The sequence below is a fragment of the Rissa tridactyla genome, chromosome 13 (genome assembly GCF_028500815.1).
Source record: "Rissa tridactyla isolate bRisTri1 chromosome 13, bRisTri1.patW.cur.20221130, whole genome shotgun sequence".
NCBI classification, from domain to species: domain Eukaryota; kingdom Metazoa; phylum Chordata; class Aves; order Charadriiformes; family Laridae; genus Rissa; species Rissa tridactyla.
In genome coordinates this window covers 3,755,396-3,775,144 of record NC_071478.1, presented here as the reverse complement: position 1 = coordinate 3,775,144, position 19,749 = coordinate 3,755,396, and the positions used below count along the sequence as shown (strand labels likewise).

General features: G+C 47.4%; 1 protein-coding gene across 1 annotated transcript; it reads right to left on the bottom strand.

Moving 5' to 3' along the window:
* Positions 1 to 2,807: 2,807 nt before the first annotated feature.
* Positions 2,808 to 18,593, bottom strand: FOXN4 (forkhead box N4). The gene is made up of 9 exons (XM_054219893.1): positions 18,511 to 18,593; positions 7,702 to 7,865; positions 6,727 to 6,842; positions 6,519 to 6,632; positions 5,811 to 5,938; positions 5,330 to 5,426; positions 5,035 to 5,242; positions 3,678 to 4,061; positions 2,808 to 3,058 (listed from the first exon to the last, which is right to left on the bottom strand). Exons 1-9 carry the CDS (start codon positions 18,591 to 18,593, stop codon positions 2,808 to 2,810), a joined length of 1,545 nt encoding a protein of 514 aa, XP_054075868.1.
* Between the last annotated feature and the right edge of the window lie 1,156 nt (positions 18,594 to 19,749).

The window sequence follows — 19,749 nt, the reverse complement described above, 5'->3', positions numbered from 1 at the left end:
CCTGTACCTTGCTTCTCGGGTGGCCTTTAAGCAGCTTGGTTCATGGAGGGCAAACTCGAATCTGTGCTTTCCAGTGCCTCTGGCTGTGCGGGTGCATCATTTCACCAGCACAAGTTTAGCTTTGGCTCGCAAAGGTGGAGGCGACGGAAGGTGGGACACCTGGTTCAAGTGCAGTGCTGGTGTTGCCGTGGTGTGGAGGTGTTGGACACCTCCTCGGTCATGCCTGGGCTGGGGACTCCCAGGTCTGCGGGGAGGTCTCCCTGTCCTGGGGGTAGGGGGTGGAAAGGGCCTTATGAGATGCTTGCTGCTTTGAAAGGTGTCCCTGCACTTTGTCGGGGAAGGGGGTGCCGATGCTCGCCGTACGGGAGCCAAACCACCAGCAATAAAGTGAGCACAGTTCTCAAGGAAGTTTTCCTGAGCTCCGTTTCTTTTGTCATTGTGTAAACGCGGCGGATCTGAGCTGGGGCCGGTGCCTCTGCTGCCGTGCAGCCCCCTCCCTGCGGCACAGAAACTGCTTTCGTACAGAGCAGCTCGTAGCATCCCTCCCACGAACCTGCACCAGAGCTCTTCCACGCTTTTAGCTATGGAGATTTTCAGGAATAGGTTGACAGAATGGAAAAAAGAGCTCACACAGTAAATACCTGTAAACTCTTATTCTCCTGGAGGATTTGAGCCAGGGACGAAGCCTGACGTGGGCATAGTGCTGTGTCTGTAAGGGCGGTGAAGCCTGAGCAAAGCTGCTCTTTTAGAGATAAGCCCTCACGCCCGTTGGCAGGTGGGCGCTACAAGTGCTCTGTGTGTGGATGAGACGCTTTTCTGTTAGTGGTGGCACTTAAACACACCGATTTTAGACTCAGGAGAAGGGTCTTCTCCTCAGCACGCGTGGACACCGCGGCTGGGCTCAAACACCCCTGAGCTTTGTCTGTTTGTCACCACCCATAAGTTGTATGAAATTACTTCCTCGCTGGGTTGGATTTCCAGTAGCAGATGCCCCGGAATGAGAGTTTAACGCCGAGCTGCAGCGTGCCACGCGGCTGGGCGCGCCTGACACCAGGGTGCTTATAACGCAGCACGTCTAGAATGACCCAGGCTTAGTGCTAAGAAATATTTATTTAAAAAAAAAAAAACAAAAACGAAGACATTGTAGATGACGCCAGTTACAGCAAATGATCATTAATCACATTTGTTCTTCGACAATAAATTACGACGTGGAGCATCGTGCCCTTTTGGAAGAAGTTTTGGTGGACGTACGCACTGGGGAAGAGACAGGCTCGGACATTTTCTAGCCCCTGATATCCACAACAGCGATTTTCAGCTGCGTGGCTCCAGCGTCCCGCACCCTCCGGGCTTTTAGTAGATGGACTAAAGCTGGAGGGGCTTTTGGCCTCCCCCCAGCCCCAGCCACGCTCCGTGTGGGAGAGGAGCCTGTGAGCACGTGGATCCAGTACCGGGAAGCGACAGACTGGGAAATTCTATTAACGCACAGGAACAGGACAAAACACGAGATATAAATATTACTTCATGGTCACAGAGGTATAAGTAGACTAAATGCTAAATTCCGACATACGGTTTGCTTTTTATATTTTCAGATGTTTCATCACATATTTTCTTTTGCAACGTATGTTACCAAGTACGACGCAGGGTTTGAAAATTTAAAAAACTACATTAGAAACAATTTTACTTGGTTAATTAGGGAAGAAAGACTATTATGAATCGGTATGGTACAGTTACAATATTTGGTCTCTGAACTTTTTTAAAAGACGTGAGTTTCACAGTATCAAAAGTGCTTATTTAAAAGAAATGTAGTGTAACAACAGTGATTTAAATTGTTGCATTTTTGATTATGAATAATTTAGTGGATGTAAAAGAGGTTACTGCAGCATTTTAAAAAATTGAACAGTGCTCAGTTTACATAATTTCTTATATCTTCATAACAATAAATATAAATAAATTTACAAATAGTAATACTGCCTAGCACAAGAATAGACAGAAGCACAATACACAAGACTATAAACAAATCTAATCTTTTTTTTAAAAAAATCCTAAAAATAGGCATAATTCCTAAAATCTTCTAGCCAGTGGTCACTTTAATAATTCCGTAGTACCACTTCCTTGATGGTGGGGCAAGGACTTCGTCTTTAAACTTAGATATAACAGTTGTCTGCTATGGGTTTGATTTTTCACTTTTAGTATTTTTGCTCCTTTTTTCCTACCTCATAACAATAAATTAACAATAGTTGTGTCAGAAAAGTGTTAGCGGTGCGAGCGTCTCCAGAAGCAGTGCGGGGTCTTTGTTCAATGGCAATAGTTATTTGGCAATTTAAGAAAACAGATATACATGGTACGTCATCAACCCTTTTGGACTCCAACTTGGTCCTGAGTGGCCCGTTGGCTTGTGTTGGCTTCTGTGTAGGCGGTGACCAAACATCGTCCGCATATAAGTCCAGATCACAGCGTCCATTAAATGTGTTGACCTTAACCGGACTATTTTTTAGCTCAGTTACATTCTAGAGAAAGTTCCCACTGACTGATGCCTTCCAGGTCCTTCTTGAGAGCTCCCCGGTCCTGCAACACAAGCGTCCGTGCCCCTCCCTCAGTCTTGCCACGAGTGAAGGTGGTTCTACTAGTAACAGTTTGATTTATTTTGGCATCACAGTAAAATCACAGATTTCACTGGCTGCGTCCCAGTAAAAAGCCAACGTGTTCCAAGCGTCTGCAGGAGGAGCTCTTTTATTGCTTTCGGGTCGGATTTTAACGGTTGGGAGAAACTGGCCCCTGAGTCAGAGGTCCGTGGAACGGTGCAAAGCTCAGAGCAGAGGGATGGGTTTGTTGCCTTGGGGGTTCATGTACTGAGCTGCTGCTACGTTGTCCAGTGTCGTGTAGGTGGCATAAAGGCCGGTGACCTGCAAGTCTGAGAAGGAGTGATCGCTGCCGCTGGAGACAGGGGTGAGGCCAGGGGTGCCCAGGTCACAGTCTGAGAGGTGGAGCGGGGAGTTGCTGAAGGCACCCAGGGTATCAAGGCTGAAGCTGTCGTCTTTCATTTCCTCCCATATGTTACCTTTAAAAGATTAAATTCCGGTCACAGCAACGCATCCAACCCACCCGGGCACTGCCTGTAGGGCTCAGTCCGTAACTAAAGGGCTTCACCCGCTGCTTAGGGCTGAGTGCTGCTTGCGGACGGTACCATTTGTAGTGCAAAGGCAGCAAGTGCGTCTGTTGCCCCCAAATCCCCTCGTTACAGCAGGAGTCCAGACCTTTCCGGGCGGCATCTGTCTACCATGTGCTAACCAGAAACCCAGGGACCACACTAGGCATCCCCATGACCTGGAGAAGTTCTCCTTTTACAGAAGGGGAAAACCAAGGCACGAGCAGAGCTATGGTTTCCCGTGGGCAGAGAGATGTGGTGTCCCAGATCCAGCTAGCCGGACATCCCTGCAAACATCTGCTGCGGTGCCTGCACTTGAACCGTGGAGGCGGTTTGGCATCCCATCTAGTACAGAACAGGAACGCACTGAGGAAGGCCAGGGACGTCACGCTGCAGAGGCCAGCACCCAGCACAAGTCTGCTCAGTTACCTCCCACCCCGGAGCACCCTGCTGAGGACCCTGGTTAGATATTCAGTGACTAGATAATCCCATAATTCATGCCCTCTCCTGCCCCGACCTCCTTCTCCCGTACCTTGCAATGCAAAATCCATAATGCTTGGGTCAAGAGCATCCACCTCTGTGTTCATGTCTGCCGTCATGTTCAGGAAGTCGGGAGGCGCGCGTCCCATGGGATGGTGGGCAAGAGGGCTGTGGCTCATGTCAGGCAGAGTATGGAGAGGAGGCGTCTGCGCAGGTGCCGGTGAGTCCGGGGCGATGCGAGCCTGGGTCTGGATCTGGTGGTGCAGGGGGATGGACTGCAGCGAGAGCGTCATGATCGGCTGAGGCTGCAGCTGGGAGATGGAGACGCGGCCCTGGGCTGCTGCCATGTGGTTCAGGGTGGAGACCTCAGACTCCGCCTGTTTGCTGGGCCGCCTGCAGTTCTCGGGTCTGTCAGTGATCAGCTTGTCTAGCTCCTCTGCACCAGCGATGCCCATTCCCGAGGAAGAGAAGAGAAAGCTTAACCCGTTCGTTCAAGCCAAAGCGTTTCACGAGCGAGCACGGCCACACGCTTTTGCCAGAAAACCGAACACGCAGTGTCACCATACGAGATGCAGCACAGAAGGCCGGCCTTGGCCGTGCAGAGAGCAAAGAAATGCCGTCTACTTCCCTACCCTTAGCCCTTACCCTGGTCGACTTCCATGGTTACCCCTAACTGAGCTAAAGAAATGATCACGTGAGGCTCACACGGAGCGACCGAGCCACCACCGACGGCAGCGGCCCCGCAGCCACAGACGGTCTCCTGCTCACAGGGGCGCTCTGAGTTCTGCTTGTGTCGCAAATAAGATTCGCACGAGAAACTCCAGACAGTTTCGATGGCACATTTGTTTTTAAGCAAAGGAGGACATCATTTGATTATGTATGTTACAGATTTTACAGCAAAAAAAGCTCCAGTTGGTTTTGCCAATATTGAGCTCCTGAAAGCTTCAATAACACGTCTCTTTATTAATAAGAATGAGAAAGTCTTAGTAAAAGGAGAGTTTTGCAGAGTAAGTAAAAAAAATGCGTTGAAATGTGACACTATAAATACTAACACTGGAGGCAGCATAACTCCTCAGAAGGCCTTGCATGTGCTGGAGAGGTTCGCATGGGGGAAAAAGGCAACCCGTTTTAAAGCTGGAGACCAGGTTGCACTAAGGGCCTCCAAAAACAGCTGTCAGTCCGGTTGCCTCCTCCTGCTGTAGTGTATTGCCCTGTCACACAGCCTCCGGGCAGAGCACAAGAGGTATTTTGGCCAAGCAGCTCAGAGGAGGCCGCTGCAAGGCGTGAGAGCTCTGCACTGGCCAGCTCTTTTCCATATAATTTACTTAAGATTCACGCATTCCTGGCCAAAGGGCCGTTTTTCTCCCTTGCCCCTCACACAGATAGCAAAAGCGTAATATAAGCCCTACCTGGGTTAGCCATGCTCCTGTGGATAGCTGCTAAGTCCTTCCGCTTCCACTTCTGCATCTCCTCCTCCATCTTGTCGATCTTGGCAGGGTTGAGAGCCCACAGGCACCCTTTGCGAGAGGTGCCGCTCATCTTGTTCTCCACCTTCTCGAAACACTTATTCAGGGACAGGTTGTGGCGCACGGAGTTCTTCCAGCCGTCGGGGGCTGTCTGAAAGGTGCAGGAGGCTGTTAGTGAAATACACCCCGAGCAAAGTATTTGTGGTGTTCTACTCCCCCCCCTCGGGTGTACGCGTACCTTGAAGTAGGGAAAGTGCTCCTTCATGAAGCTGTAGATCTCGCTCACTGGGAGACTGCCTGTTTTGCTGTTCTTCAGGGCCATCGCAATCAAACAACTACAGGACAGAGAAATACAGGAAATAACAACAGATTGCGCGTTCTGCCATCGTTCTGGTCTAGCAACCTCAGACCCGTCTCTTAGGACGCGAACAGCTGGCTGACCTCGGGATTACTGTTCTCAAGCGTGCAGAAGTCACCCCGTGATCCTGCAGATTTTACTCCCCTGTGCTATGACTCTACCTGTATGCTGATGTCCAGGAACTAGTTTGCTTGTTCATTCCTGCTGCCCCTCAGAGACAGCTTCCACAGAACTCCTGGCTGGACGAGGGGATTTTTGTTCCCTTCCAAAGGAATCAAACACCCTCGTGCTACCGAACCTACAGTGTTCCAGTCATCCCAGCGCAGGCTGTAGGCGACGCGCTCTTCTGCTCCCTACTCACCTATACGAATAGATGGGCTTGGGGTAATGCTTTGGGTGCAGTTCTTGGGCAGCGTGAGGAGCCAGACGCGGCTGAGAATAGTGTGGCTGAGTCCCGTAGGATGCGTTGTAGATTGCTGCTGGGTTACACTGTATGCAGAAGGAAAAGAAGGAAAATATCAGATGCAAAACATCCATGGGGTATGCAGGTTTAGGCATATTTTATGCCTAAATTGCTCCTTATGAGGAGCGATTGAAGGAGCTGGGACTGTTTAGTTTGAGGAAGAGGAGGCTGAGGGGAGACCTCATCACTCTCTACAACTACTTGAAAGGCCATTGTAGAGAGGTTGGTGCTGGTCTCTTCTCACAGGTAATAAGCGATAGAACAAGAGGGAATGGGTTCAAGCTGCAGCAGAGTAGGTTTAGGCTGGATGTTAGGAAAAAATTCTTCCCAGAAAGAGTGGTTAGACACTGGAATAGTCTGCCCAGGGAGGTGGTGGAGTCACCGTCCCTGGATGTGTTTAAGACTCGTTTAGATGTGGTGTTAAGGGATATGGTGTAAGGGAGAACTTTGTAGAGTGGAGTTGATGGTTGGACTCGATGATCCCAAGGGTCTTTTCCAACCTAAATGATTCTATGATTCTATATTTTATCACTTTTCTTTTAAAAGAGTTCTAGGTATGATCTTGGCACGTACTTCAAGACACAGACGACAAGCAACTAACAGTACCTGCTGTGTGTTCTGTGCTAGGGCAAACACTTGCTGTGAATGAGGAGGAGGAAAGAGTTGTTGCTGTGTTTGTAAACTGGGAGATGGCTGCCCACCTACAGCATACTGGTTCATCTGCTGAGATAAAGACAGACATGTCAGTCTTGGAATTACCAACATCTTTTCCTAAGAAGTGTTGCAATAATAAGCCATCGAGGCCTGCTCTTACGTTTGCTCCGTGTGTTGAAATAGAATTCAGTCCCAGGATTGCCTGTGGCAGGCTGGCCTGGACATGAATCATTGCTCCAGGTGCTCCCGTCGAGTGCATGTTGCTCGCTACAGGACCTGGTTTGGAGAAAGCAAAGGCGGCAAATGTTTGCGTGAAAGTACACCTCAGAGAAGAGAGCTGACATTTATTTTTAATGGAGGCGGTTGAACGTGGCTAAGCTCTGGAGTGGACAATCACACCTCTCTGTGGCTTTCCAGCCCAAAAAGAGCCCAGAGCGTTTCACAAATGGCAAAGATGACATCAGCCCCTTCTAAAAGTTGTTACGCAGGGAATGAAAGATGACAGCTGTTTAACAGTCCACAGTGGTGTTACAGACACGGTATCTTACAAAAGAAAAAAAAACAAAACCCCACATATTCAGCACTAGGAGGATTTCTGCTGTAAAGCGAGCAAGGTGATACGCTGAGCTCCCTCAGCAGAACGCCTTAGGGAACAAGCATGTTTACCTAAAGGATGTTCACAAAGGAAAGGCAGACGTTCAACGAACACATGCTGTAAGTCTGCGTGAAGCAAACGGGTATGGGGTAAGTAAGATGCTCTTAATTTTATCAATGTTGAAACAAACGAGAAAGACTAATTACCTAATTTCAAAGCTGTTGAAAACCTCTGAAATGCAAGCCTTAAGTACCTTGGCCCAAGTCCACACAACAAGGCACCAGTGACTACCCTGAGCAGAGAAGACAATCGGATCCTAAGATCTCTGCCGCGACTGCCAGGGCTCACTGCCTCTTGAAATGAAGGAAATGTATCAGCCTTATCATAAGACAACAGGCTCCAGGTCTCCTGACAGCAAGCCAAATGTAACGCACTTAAAAGGAATCTCCTAATAGAAAGCTAGCCGGGGGCTGGGGGGAGGAGAGGAGGCAGGAGGCCGTGTCGTTCAAAGAGCAGTTATTTAAGACCCCACCGGTTTACCTGTCTGTTGTAGCATCGCGTTCTGGGCGCCAAGGCTAAAATCCATTCTTCCACTGGCCATCTGCTGCAAGCGAGGGACATCAACAGACGTCAGCCACGACAAGGACTGTAAGTCGCTGGGGAGGTCATCTTCACCCAGCTGGGGGGGGTCGGAAGCTAAGAGTCTGCAAAAGAGCACGGAGGGTTAGCAGAGAGCGGAGATGCTGCCACACTGTCCCTGGTGAGAGGGGAGATGACCGGGATGCCAAAGCTCACGTAGGTCAGCAGGGAAAATGTGTCAGGCTGGAATTCCATTCACGGAATTTAGAGGTGACCTTTGGCTTCATAATGGGCTGGTGACTGCTGCCCTTTACCGAATCCTGTGTCCTTTCATACCATTTGAAACATTTTGGTTAAGAAAACGTCTTGTGCAGTGTTTGTGGGGAAGAAGGCTTAAGAGAAACTGCCTAGATACAAAACCAAAGCCGATTCATTGTTTTCACATTGGTCAGAAATTTGCACTTGTTTGGCCTTGGTGTAGGAGAAACCTGTCCGGATTTTTAACCTGACAATTTGGCATTAACCTCGAAATCCAGTGACCAGCCGGCCTTGGAAGGAGTTTCTGTTTCCAGCTCCTCGAGGACCTGTGCCTGGTGCTGGCTTGAACACCCGGAGAGGGCTTTTCCCAGCCACCGCATCCCCTCGGTGGGGACAGAGCAGCGGAGACCTGCTGCATAAAAAAACCAGTACAGAATGAACCGGTGATCTCTTCCATTCAGGTGTATGACGTTATTGATACTTAACAAGGAACCGTGACGCACACAAAACAATTTTTTAGGCAGTTTTTGACATAGTAAAGGGTCAGGATGAAAAGCTGGTGACCAAGTGCACAGTAACGCCCAGCCTGCCTTCAGCAGCAACGCTGAGGCATAACGATGACAAGCTGCTTTTGGTTTAAAACTCTGTTTTTGACACATTCTGCATGCTCCGTCCCACCCGTTCTGTTTCGCTTCTGATAGGGTGCGTGGTACAAAACTGAAGTATCAGAATATATTTACAGCAGTCAAAAATTCCTGTGTGGCCAAAACTCCCATTAAAGTCAATAAAGAACCACTGCAAGGAAGGGCTAAACTGTTACTTATGTTAAAGAGTATTACAGGAGTCACGGGTATCTTGAGGAGTAAAGCAGTAATTAGAACATGTCAGGAAGTTATCATTAGATACCCAGGGTAAATCCGAAGGGATCCAGGTCCAGGAAAACATCTTTCACTTTCAGAAGAACAGAGTTTAGTTGGACATAGTTGATTTTGCTTTCAAAACAACGGCTTTAAAGAGCTCCCTCATAGATATGTTAAAGCCAGCTGCGTGGTACTAATGCCTGTTCGTTGCCAAATGACGATGCAGAAGCCTTAAACAAATCTGGTCTTTTGCTGAAGCATCTTTTATGTTTTACACGATTCTAAAGCAGCTTAAAAGAACAAGCCAGAACTCTAGTGCCTGGCTGCCCAGGAGCTTTCAGCTCCTCTATTCATGATTTCCAGAAACACGTATCAAAGTTCTCTAAACTATTATCTGGAAGATCTTTAAAGCAGAACGCAATTTATTTGTTTGTAAAAAGATTCTGAAAAGAAGAAAAGGAAAAAAAAATCCAACCCATGACCAAGAGCCAAAAGCTCAAATCCCGGCCAAAAACCATCTTCACATCTCTCTCCCAGCCTACCCTGTTTTCTTTCTCCTACTGTAGTTATAGTGCAATAATTAGCATTGCCATGGTTACCGCTGTTCAGTTATTTTGTGAGGCCTGGGACTTAAATACATAAAAAGACTATCAGGTGACGGCTCTGCCGGCCCCGGAGATTGGCTGGATTGGAAGTAAACAAGAGCATTAAATGATTTGAAAACTGGGCAGGCTCATGTCGTTTGCAACAGTTGGGCCCATTCATGGGAAGCCGATAACCCATTGTGCCGCCAACGACTGCTGCCCGGTGGCACGTGGCCTCGATTGTTTTTGGGATTCTTGCTTAATTGTTTTTCTTCCCCCCCCCACCCCACCCCCCCCATCCTCCTCCTTTTTACAAACTTCACATTAATCTGGCTGAATGACAGCCGACACACAACACACATCCACATGCCATCTGGCACCCCGGGCCCTGCCAGCCCTCCCAGACGAGTCAGCTCCCTCAACAAATAACGGGGTCAGATGGGCGGCGAGGGTCAGCACCCACCGCACACGCCTCCTGTCAGGCAATGAATCCCCCACATGCCCTCGCTGCTCCTCCGCACGGGACGAGCATCTCCGCACCGGAGGACCGCGGGACTCTACGGTGGTGGCTCAGCAGCCTTCCCGGCTTTAGATTTTTAGGAAACAAAGGCCTCTGCTTCGCGCTCACCCTAAACGCACTCGTCCTGGTGCTCTTTCTAGACATGGGAATGGCTGCCGGTACCCTGGGCACGGCTGGATGCCATCAGAAGCTTGAAGCACAGCTCGCCGTCCTGCCAGTTAGCGCCGCGCGGCGTACCCCTCCCGGCATCCTCGCGGTGCTCCTGCCCTCGCGCTCTAACACCGGGGAGCCAAACGAGGGGCAAGGAAGCTGGCTGAATTTTTAAGTTGATATAGCAGCCATTAAGCTCCATTTTAAACAAATACGAAGATGCAATAATATATAATAACTAGATAAAGTGTGCAAGCCAGCTCTTTTTCCAAGGCAAAGATATTGTTTTCCCTACCCCATCCTAGCGTGGCTGTTTGAATTTGAGTTCGCAGTTCTTTTAAAGTTGCCTCCTTAAAATTACCTGTGTTCGCTTACGCGTTTTTTTGGTATGGATTTGTTAGTTGTCAGAATAACTTTTCATTAACAATGGGGGAAAAAGTATATTTAATCAGAATAGGATACTACACATTTAAGGATCATTCTTCAGGTTGTCTTCAAAACCAATGTAGAAACTTCGTATGTCTTAAAGAAGGCGAAACTGCTTAAAGTTACGCCCGTCACTGTCTGACTGAGGTGTTTTAAATGCCCAGATATATTCCGCAGCATAAAACCGCCTTATCTCACAGTATGCAGGCTCAATGTGTGTCCTGCTTTTAGGGAAAAAATGCTAATGTAACCGCCTCTGGAGAGAGAGCTATGCACAGTAATACCTAACATTTTAATCTCACGGGGTTCAGTCTTTCTGACCTGAAAAATTGCCTGCGGCAAGCCAACTGCAAATATATAAGTACACGCTGTAATAGCGTTGTGTGCTTTGATTCCGTTCCCCTCCACCACCCTTTTCATCTCACGTTTGAGGGGAAACTTCAGGAGTCAGAGATCCTGCCTTTAGATGGGTGTTCACAGCCCCTGGCACAATGGGGCACTGTAGTAAAAGCAGCCATTTCCTTTCAATGCATGTAAATGAGATAAATAGTGATACGCTATAATTAATGCACACTACTGAAAATGTCCCCAGCTGCACATTCCCCAGGGCTGGCTGGTATATACACCGAACTACTCAACGCCCATGAAGAAAAGGTTACAGTCACCCCAAACGTGTTGCAAACTTGATATTATTTTTAAAGGCGCGGTGAAATGATGCAACTCCATTTTTACCCCGCTCCTTTCAGATCTCTGCAGGAGAACACCCGCCTGTTTCTACGTGTTTCTGTCCTAGAAAGGCACCTGCATCAGTAAGAATCCACGTGGTGCGGCGGACGTATGCCCCAGTTGTCCTCTGCGTGTCCAAGGATGCCGGCCTCCTGCGCAAACCGCCCTGAGAGCTATGATAGGCGATACAGAAATGTTCAGTGGTAGCATTAGTCTTTGCTATCTGCTCCATCACGCAGTGCCCAAAATATTTATCTAATATTTATCAGGGAAACTGATCTTGGCCACCAGCCAGCCCGCACAAAGTTTACTTTTCCGGAACCAGGAAAAATACCCCCTGGAGTGAAACCTCTTTCCAGATCTCCTAATACTGAGCTCCAGACCTTCCTGCCTGCAGTCATGGAGGAACTGGACTCCTGCACATCTGACAAAGCTGCCTAGAGCCTGTCAGCAGTGCAAAATCATTTGCTAAACGCACCTAAGGATATCTCTATTTTTTTTCCCCCATCAAGTACATCTTGCTGGCACAACAGCTGGACAGAATGAAATTCATTCCTGGCTTTAGCTTGCGGGAATCTGCAACTAACATCAGAGTTGAATTTGAAGCTGTGTTCACCGATCTCACTTTGCCACCTTTCCTCTCATTGAGTTGTTCGAATGAGCTGGGTCTGAGGTAGTTCATCCCTGCAGAAACCGCTGTCAAGGTGAACTATCCACTGCTACACTTGCAAACACCATTATACAGTGAACTTGTCACTGGGGACTATAGTGACCGTCTCTTCAACAGCATCATAGGATAGTCTGCCAAACAAGTTTGATAAAACTAAAGGAAAGCTCAGCAACGACAAGCACACCTTAAGATATTGTATCTCCACAGAGTTTAGCCAATAGCCGCGTGTTTCAGTTTATGATACGGTGCGCAGTTACATATTTCTACGCATATTGCACCATTCACACCTCAGAGGACTCTGCTTGTTTGCTCTGGAGCCTGTCCCTAAAAGATATAAAGCCCTCAAACTGGTTGATGTTGTAGGGCGAATGTAATGCTACAGGTTCTCTCCACGGGATCAGCGCGTGGTGGCAGCTCATTATTGCCTCCACTCTAACCAAAGTCACACCAAAACACTGCGGTTGCGTCTGGCATATTCAACTCCAACCATAGTTTTTACGTGTCTCACACTCAACGGACAATTTTGATTACCATTGCCAGCACTGATATCCGAGCCTTTTGCCTCTGCTTGCGTAATACAACTGTTCAACGAGTAGGAGCAATCAGGGGTGACAGATTCTTAATTAGCTGTTTGCAATGGTTTATCCAGCGTGAGTGACAACTGAACAGGAAGAGTCCTAAGAAAACCTCTTCTTGAAGTGGTGACGAGATGATGGTTTTCTTTTGTCTGGGATTACGTAATGTCCTCAGAACAAGTGTGACAATTTCTCACGTGTAAAACAACACAAAGACAATATTTATGTTTTGTGACTCTTCGGCTGTCTCCATGGCAAGAAATATTCTCTGTTTTATTGAAGGAGCCAACTTCTCCTTTTGCTCCTCACTCCATCTGCTCTGCTCCTTCCCTCCGTGCACTTCTCTCCCCATCTTCCTCCCTTGCAGGTGCTTTTCCCTGCACCAGGTTCTATTTTCCACGCTCACGACCCCCTGTCCCCCTCCTCCCCTGCTTCAGCCACAGCTCTCGCTGCTGTTTTCGGTCTGCGACTCCTCTTTGCCTCTTGAAGGCACAGCACCCATCCAGTCCCAACCCACCAGCCCGCCTTTCTCCTCCCTGTCTTCAAGTTCTTTGAGTAATTTCTGGCCTTGCTGGAAATAAGAACAGAAATTAGGCAGCTTTCCAGGGACAACCAGAAAGTCCCGCCTCAGCTACAGCTCAAGAAACTTTGGATTATAGGAACCAAAGCCAGTAAGGAAAAAGCAAATAACATCATTACCCTCTCGGGTGTTGCTGTTCTCCTTTTCTTGTACCGTGGTTCAGAAGAGAAGATGATTCTCCGAAAACCTTCTGCAAAGGTACTTAGCACTAACAGAACAGGCTATAGATGAGCTCCTGGAGACTTTTATACAGTTCAGCTCTGAGTTTCACAACCCCTCATTACATCATTTCGGTATGGGATGAAGGGAAACTGAATTACAAGTGACCTACATGATTTGCTTAAGCCTAAGAGGAAATTAGCAGCAAAGTCAGCCCTGAACTCCCAGCCACTCACTCCCTGCTGTGCTCTAACCACAGAACCATCCCTCGATTTGGATTTGCCAAATGCAGACGGTATCTGCCTGACTGTGCAATCTGTTTTGTTAAAAAAAAAAAAACAAAAAAACACACACCCCCCCACCAAACTATTAAAAAAAAAAAAAACCAACCCCAAACCACCTGTGGCTAATGTCAAAATAAGCTTCTCCTCAACACAAAAATGTGTTGAAGTGCCTGGCACTACAGGAATGTTTTCTATAAAAATCAGTAGCGTTGTCTACCTGGGAAGCTATTTTTTCCTTTAACATTACTTCAGCTGCTGTTTATTCGTCAGAAACTGCTTTAGCTGACCAGGATCTTGCATAGTTCTTTACTCCAGCGTAAAGGGAATATAAAATGTACTCCCTTTTGTTTTGCACTGTTGTAAGAACGTGTCTCACTTGCATCAGTTGCTGCTGCGATCGCGCAGCAATTCTGCTTTCCGCACACAGGAGATTTTTTTAAATGGGTAAAATAAAAGTGGTGTGCCAGGAGCACCTGAGATCTCCCGGGAATGCTCAAAAAGTCCAAATTCCTTTTCTGCTTTCATGCTTGGAACGGGAGGTCAGGCACCTTTTTTGAGGTAAGATATGAACTCGGTCCTGGTTTCACCAGAGGCAGACGAGCCTGAGAAGCCTGGAAGATATTGCCTGGGTACAAACCAGTCCTTCCCATCTCTGCCTGTAACGGCAAGACAATTTGGGGAGCAAGGGACACAATTTTTTATTAATACCGATTAGCACATTTCAGGAACTGCATAGGAAACAGTTGAGCTAATCCACTTAAATCAATCCACAGTGGCCCGAGTTTGACTGATTCCTAGGAGGTTTCTCACATTTTTTTGAAAGAATGAAGCAACTACTGTGATGAAATTCCTCCGACACATCGAGTCATTATCTCATTCCCTGTCAGACACACATGGTGTCAAGGGAATGGACACTGACATTTTCTTCAGGAACAATTACGGTTTTGTTAGTTATGCATTTGTAACCTTTTGTCTGCAGAAATGTCCTTCGTGCAAACTCCCAGACTCCGTCCATCCCCGCTGGTGACAGCCAGAAGGCCTGAGCTGTGCCTTGCTCTCCAGAAACCAAAGTGTGAAACCAGAGGTGAGAGTACCACTTCGGAGAGCTAAAATCCACTTGTGCGTCACAAAGATAAAGGCTTTTCACCTTTTTCACCACTGTAACGCACTCACGTCCGGAATGTATGGAGTACAGCGGTTGTGTGTTTATGTGTCTATGCTTCGTGATACGATTTTATGCTCAACTACTCCAGCATGAAGTAATTATTACAGCAAAAATGAGCTAATGAACATACACCAATTTTTTAAGAACCACAGGGGCAATTAAAATGGGAGGGAGGATATAGTCTACTAAAATGTTGGACGATTAATGATTGAGTAACAACTTTTGGTCAAAAATATATCTATTTAAAACTTAATTCCTGTTTAACATATGTAGAAAATGTATTGCAAGGCCTTCAAAATACTACATAAGGCTTCTAACAACTGGAAATACATAGTAATACAAAAAAAATAGAAACATCGTCCTTACACAAACTATTGAGTTGCAAAACATTACGTTAATTTATCTTGTTGATCTAGTGTTAGTATTACTTCTTAAGTAATGTTGTTCCTTGAAATTGAATTATACATTTTAGTTATTTCTTTCAAAATATAGATGCCACATTGTTACCTAGAGTGACGATTCAGTTCCTTAAATTTGAATTTTCACGTATGCCAAATAATCCATAGCAAGTTGTTCTTTGTCTCCCTTCCAATGGCCTGAGTTTTATGTCATGATTTATTATGCGATATGTAAGAAGGCACACATGACTGTACCTAGCTTGGGAATGGGATAGTCCCCGAGGAAAATAAGCACGCTGCTGCATTTGAAAACCAAGAATGCTGAATTAGGATAATATTGAGCCTTCTTTGGGAGAAATCTTACAGGGCTGAAAGTGGTTCTGGAGTCTTAGGCCAGGCCACCTTGGCCTCTCATCTGCCTCCCTGCGCCTTCTACTGCTCAAGACCTGCACAGTCCGTCTGACTCCGCACTTCTGTACATCGCAGTACCTCATTTCCTCCTCTTACACCGGTTATGCGTGTTAAATCAAGTTAGACTGCAAAAGGATAGATTGCAGATTTCAATTTAAAATATTGCTTGAAGACCACAGCGTTCATGAGCTGAAGAACCTTGTTTCTCAGAGACCAGCTCCAAGCCCACTGAAGACCATGGGAGCTCTGCACTAATTTAGTAGCCTTTGAGTTGGCTTCTATAATTTACACAGCTTTTAGCTGAAATAACCACAAGTGCGCCACCGCATAGTAAACTCAGCCTGCCTATTGCTTTGATTTAAACATCAAAATATTTACGCTAAAACATAATGTTAGATTATTAATTATAACTAACAAGAATAAAATGTTTAAGGTTACAAAATCCCAGTGTGTTGCAATTCTCTACTTTTATTCCCTGGAATGTAAAATGAAATCATTAGAAATATTTGTCACTGCTACGATTTTGAAAATATTGAAGGTAGCGGTATTTTCTCCAGGAGACTACGACGGGCAGCTGCTAATATGAAGTATTACTTTGCATTGGTAGCCAGGCAGTGACAGCACCATAAAAATATAGGCATCGGAGAAGATATGATGGCCCTTAATCATTCCTGGGCAGCATGATGTTTTATATCCCACAGCTGCATCAGTGGAAGAGATATTTTTCTAAAACCATTTTAGTATGGTGCGAATAGTCCCTGGACTCTGCATAGCAGTCTAATCCCCATCACTACTCTATGTGCTGCATCAAATTTACTAGAGATGCTTTGGATCTACAGAATTCAAAGACCTGCTAAAATCAGGGATTTTTTTTTTCCTCGTCCATTAAAAAAAAAAAAAGGAAAGATCCCCCTAGTTTCAAACTGTAAGCACAAGCTGCATGAAAACTTATCAGTATTTGGTGATTTGATCCCCTGCTTACACGCCCACGCACTCCCTCCCTCCCTTTTCAGTCTTTCCTCCTGCTCACTCGCAGGAAAGCCTGGTCTCCTCCAAGTCCAACTGTCCCATTGAAAGATTCCAAGTGAGACAGAAGAGTATTCTCAGCACAGCCCCAGCCTCCCACTCACTAATTGGAGGCCATTCCCCATTTTGTGGAGCCTTGATGCTCCCCCATGGAGAACTCGGGACTGTGGGTTCCAGTCTTGGACTGTGGTGACAGCAGGAGAGTAAACAGAGCTGATAGAATTTGACAGGTCTATTCTTTTCTTAAAATCATTCAGTCTAAAAGATTTTCTTTTACATAATCCAAAGTGTTTTCTCATGAAGTAGGACAAATACTGCTCTGCATTTATGGTGCAGTTCAGATTTTATGCATTTTTATCAGAATTTGGCACTATTAAATGAGATCAAATAATTCATTTTAAAGCTGCATTAAAGAAATCACAAGTGGGTTAGAAACTTTAAAGAACTGGGATCCTTGAGTTCAAAATGTTTAACAGAGAATTGAAAGTTTTTAAAAGCAGACGACTTCTGAATAAAAGAAGAAACACTATTTCTTGACTGGCAGTAAGATAAATCCTGTCTTTCTCAAAAAAGAGTGGTTTTCTGCAGCTATGAGTTAAAGAATAGTTCTCCCCATAAAAAGGGTCTTTGTTAAGGTGGTATGTTCTACAGGGCACTGAAGATACAGACTTAAATATAAATACCCAGAAGCCTCTCTCGTACACAACCTTCATTAAATACAGAATAATTTCTTCACAAATATTTACATAGCCAACAAAAATGCCTAGAGCAAACAGTGCTTTGATAAACAGCAAAACAGACTTCCACAAACCTTTTTCCACAGTGGCTTCAGAGAGTATAACAAATCACTTGTTGAGCTGCAAGAGGCTGCAGTGCAGTGTTTGCATCTTGAATAGAGAGAGGCTGATAGAAGAATACCTGCGGCTGACCACTTTTACCCATAGAAATGGGTGAGAACACCCTCAGGCTGGGATGAAGGCGATAGTCTCTCACTCCTCGTTTTAAAACAGGAAAACATTTTTAATTTTCTTTTTACTGCGAGAACAGGATCGTGTTCTGCTATTCTGTATTTCTTGGAACTCTGCATCATGTGACGAGATGTAACCTAACTTAACCCAGTGCTCCGTAATTCATGCAGAACTATCCCGTGACTTCTAACAATACTTTCAGATGATACATGGATGTGTAGTGGGACAGGTAAACTATCAACGGCTGTTGGCAAACCCAGGTTTGTTCCCACTGATATTAGAAGAACTTTGACAGAAGTCAGTGCTTTGGAGTACTACATAAGCACTTGCTTTAAAGAAAAACTTTTCTAGTGTTTACTGCACTTGATTTAGCCTCTCCATGACTGCTTCATAACAATGCAAATTGTGATCTGAAAGGGAACTTTTAAATAATTATTATTTAACAACAACATAATTTTCTGGCAACACTCCTACAGCAGAGGGAGTTTACTGGGAGGTCAGCCCAAGGCTTTGAAGGTGTAATTATCAAACGTAGTTGAGTATCAAAATAGAATGACAGAATCATAGAATTGCCTAGGTTGGAAGGGAAATTTCAGATCATCTAGTCAACCTAACTCTGACAAAAACCATCACTAAGCCATATCTCTAAACACTATGTCTACCCGTCTTTTAAACCCCTCCAGGGATGGTGCCTCAGCCACTTCCCTGGGCAGCCTGTTCCGATGCTTCATAACCCCTTCAATGTAAAAGTTTTTCCCAACATCCAGTCTCAACCTCCCCCGAACAGAAATGCTTCTAAACAAGTAATGCATTGTAACCGGTCACCGTCTTAAGAAACTAATTTACAGTGGAGAAATAATGCAGTTAAGTTTAAAGAAAAAAAAGACAAGAAGTTGATTTCTATATCCTAAGGGGTGGTTTGTTTTTTTTAGGAAGTCATGAGAACACAACATCAGCGAGCAGACTGTGACAGCGCAGCGCGTAGGTTTTGAAACCGGTAAGTGCCTCACCTGTACTCCTGTGAAGGGTGGTGACTGTGCCCTGAATTCCTAATGATTCCTGACATTATGGCCGGGATGCGGCTCTCTATCATCCCGGTGGCGCCGGCGCGGAGCGGGGAGCGGGCCGGGCAGTAGCTATCCAGCACTTCAGCAGGGCGGGAGGCACCGCATCCCACGGGAAAACCGGGACGAGAGATAAAAAAAGGAAAGCCCAACTTTACCTCCGGCTGCACCGCTTTTATTTGGCCACGCAGTAAAAGATGTTTTTACGGGGGCCAAAAAAAAAAAAAAACAACAGGGGGGGAAAAATAAAAGCTCAGGAGGGGAATCTTGGCCCCGATGGAAGGAGCATCGGGTGGCGGGAGGCTGCCGGTACCGGCAGCACCGGGATCAGCCGGTCAACGCTCCCGGATTAAACTCCACAGAAGCCCCCGCGTAGCCTTCAGGGCAAGCGGGCGACGGCCTAAACGCGCCCGGTCTGCCCCAGGGGGAACAGAGCCCCCGCCGCCCGCCGAGCTGCCCGCAGCCGCTCCCGAGAGCCCTTCGCCGGCAGCGAAGGAGGAATCCCCGCCGCCCGCCGCCCCGAACCTCCCGGCCGAGCGCTCCTTGCTCCTTCCACAAACCTGGCGGGCCCAGGCCCGGGGGCGGGGAGGGGAGAGCGGGGTCGGCCGGGAGCTCGGCGGCTGCGGCCCGGCGCGGCGGGGTCTCCCTCTGAGGAGGTTTGAGGGGAGCCGGCTCTGAGGGGGGCGGGGAGGGGGGGACGGGGACGGAGCCGGCCCTGAGGGGGGACGGAGCCGGCGGCGGCGGGGAGCCGCGGCGAGTCGGCGGCGGGGCCGGGCTCCAGCCCGTTTTTAAATTTCCCTCTCCGGAGCTGTCCAGCCTGGAGCATGCGCGGCCGGGGGCCGCCCGCAGGGTCAGGGCCGGGGCAGGGCCGGGGGAGCGCGGCGGCGTCCCCCGGCAGCACCCCCCCCCCCCCCCCCCCCCCCCCGCCCCGCTCCCCGCCTCACCACACTCCCCCCTCCTCTCCAGGCCCGCCCCGCCAGCGCCCGGGGGGACCCGGCCATGGGGAGAGCGAGAGGGAAATTTAAAAGAAAAAGAACGGAAAGAAGAAAAAAAAAAAAAAAAAAACAACCAACCCACCAACCAACACAACTTCTTGCAACTTTGCAGAGGGAGGGGGAGGGGGACCCACCCAGCGGTTTGAGCCGGGGGCGGGGGGGGAGGCGGAATAAATGTCTGAGGGAGAGG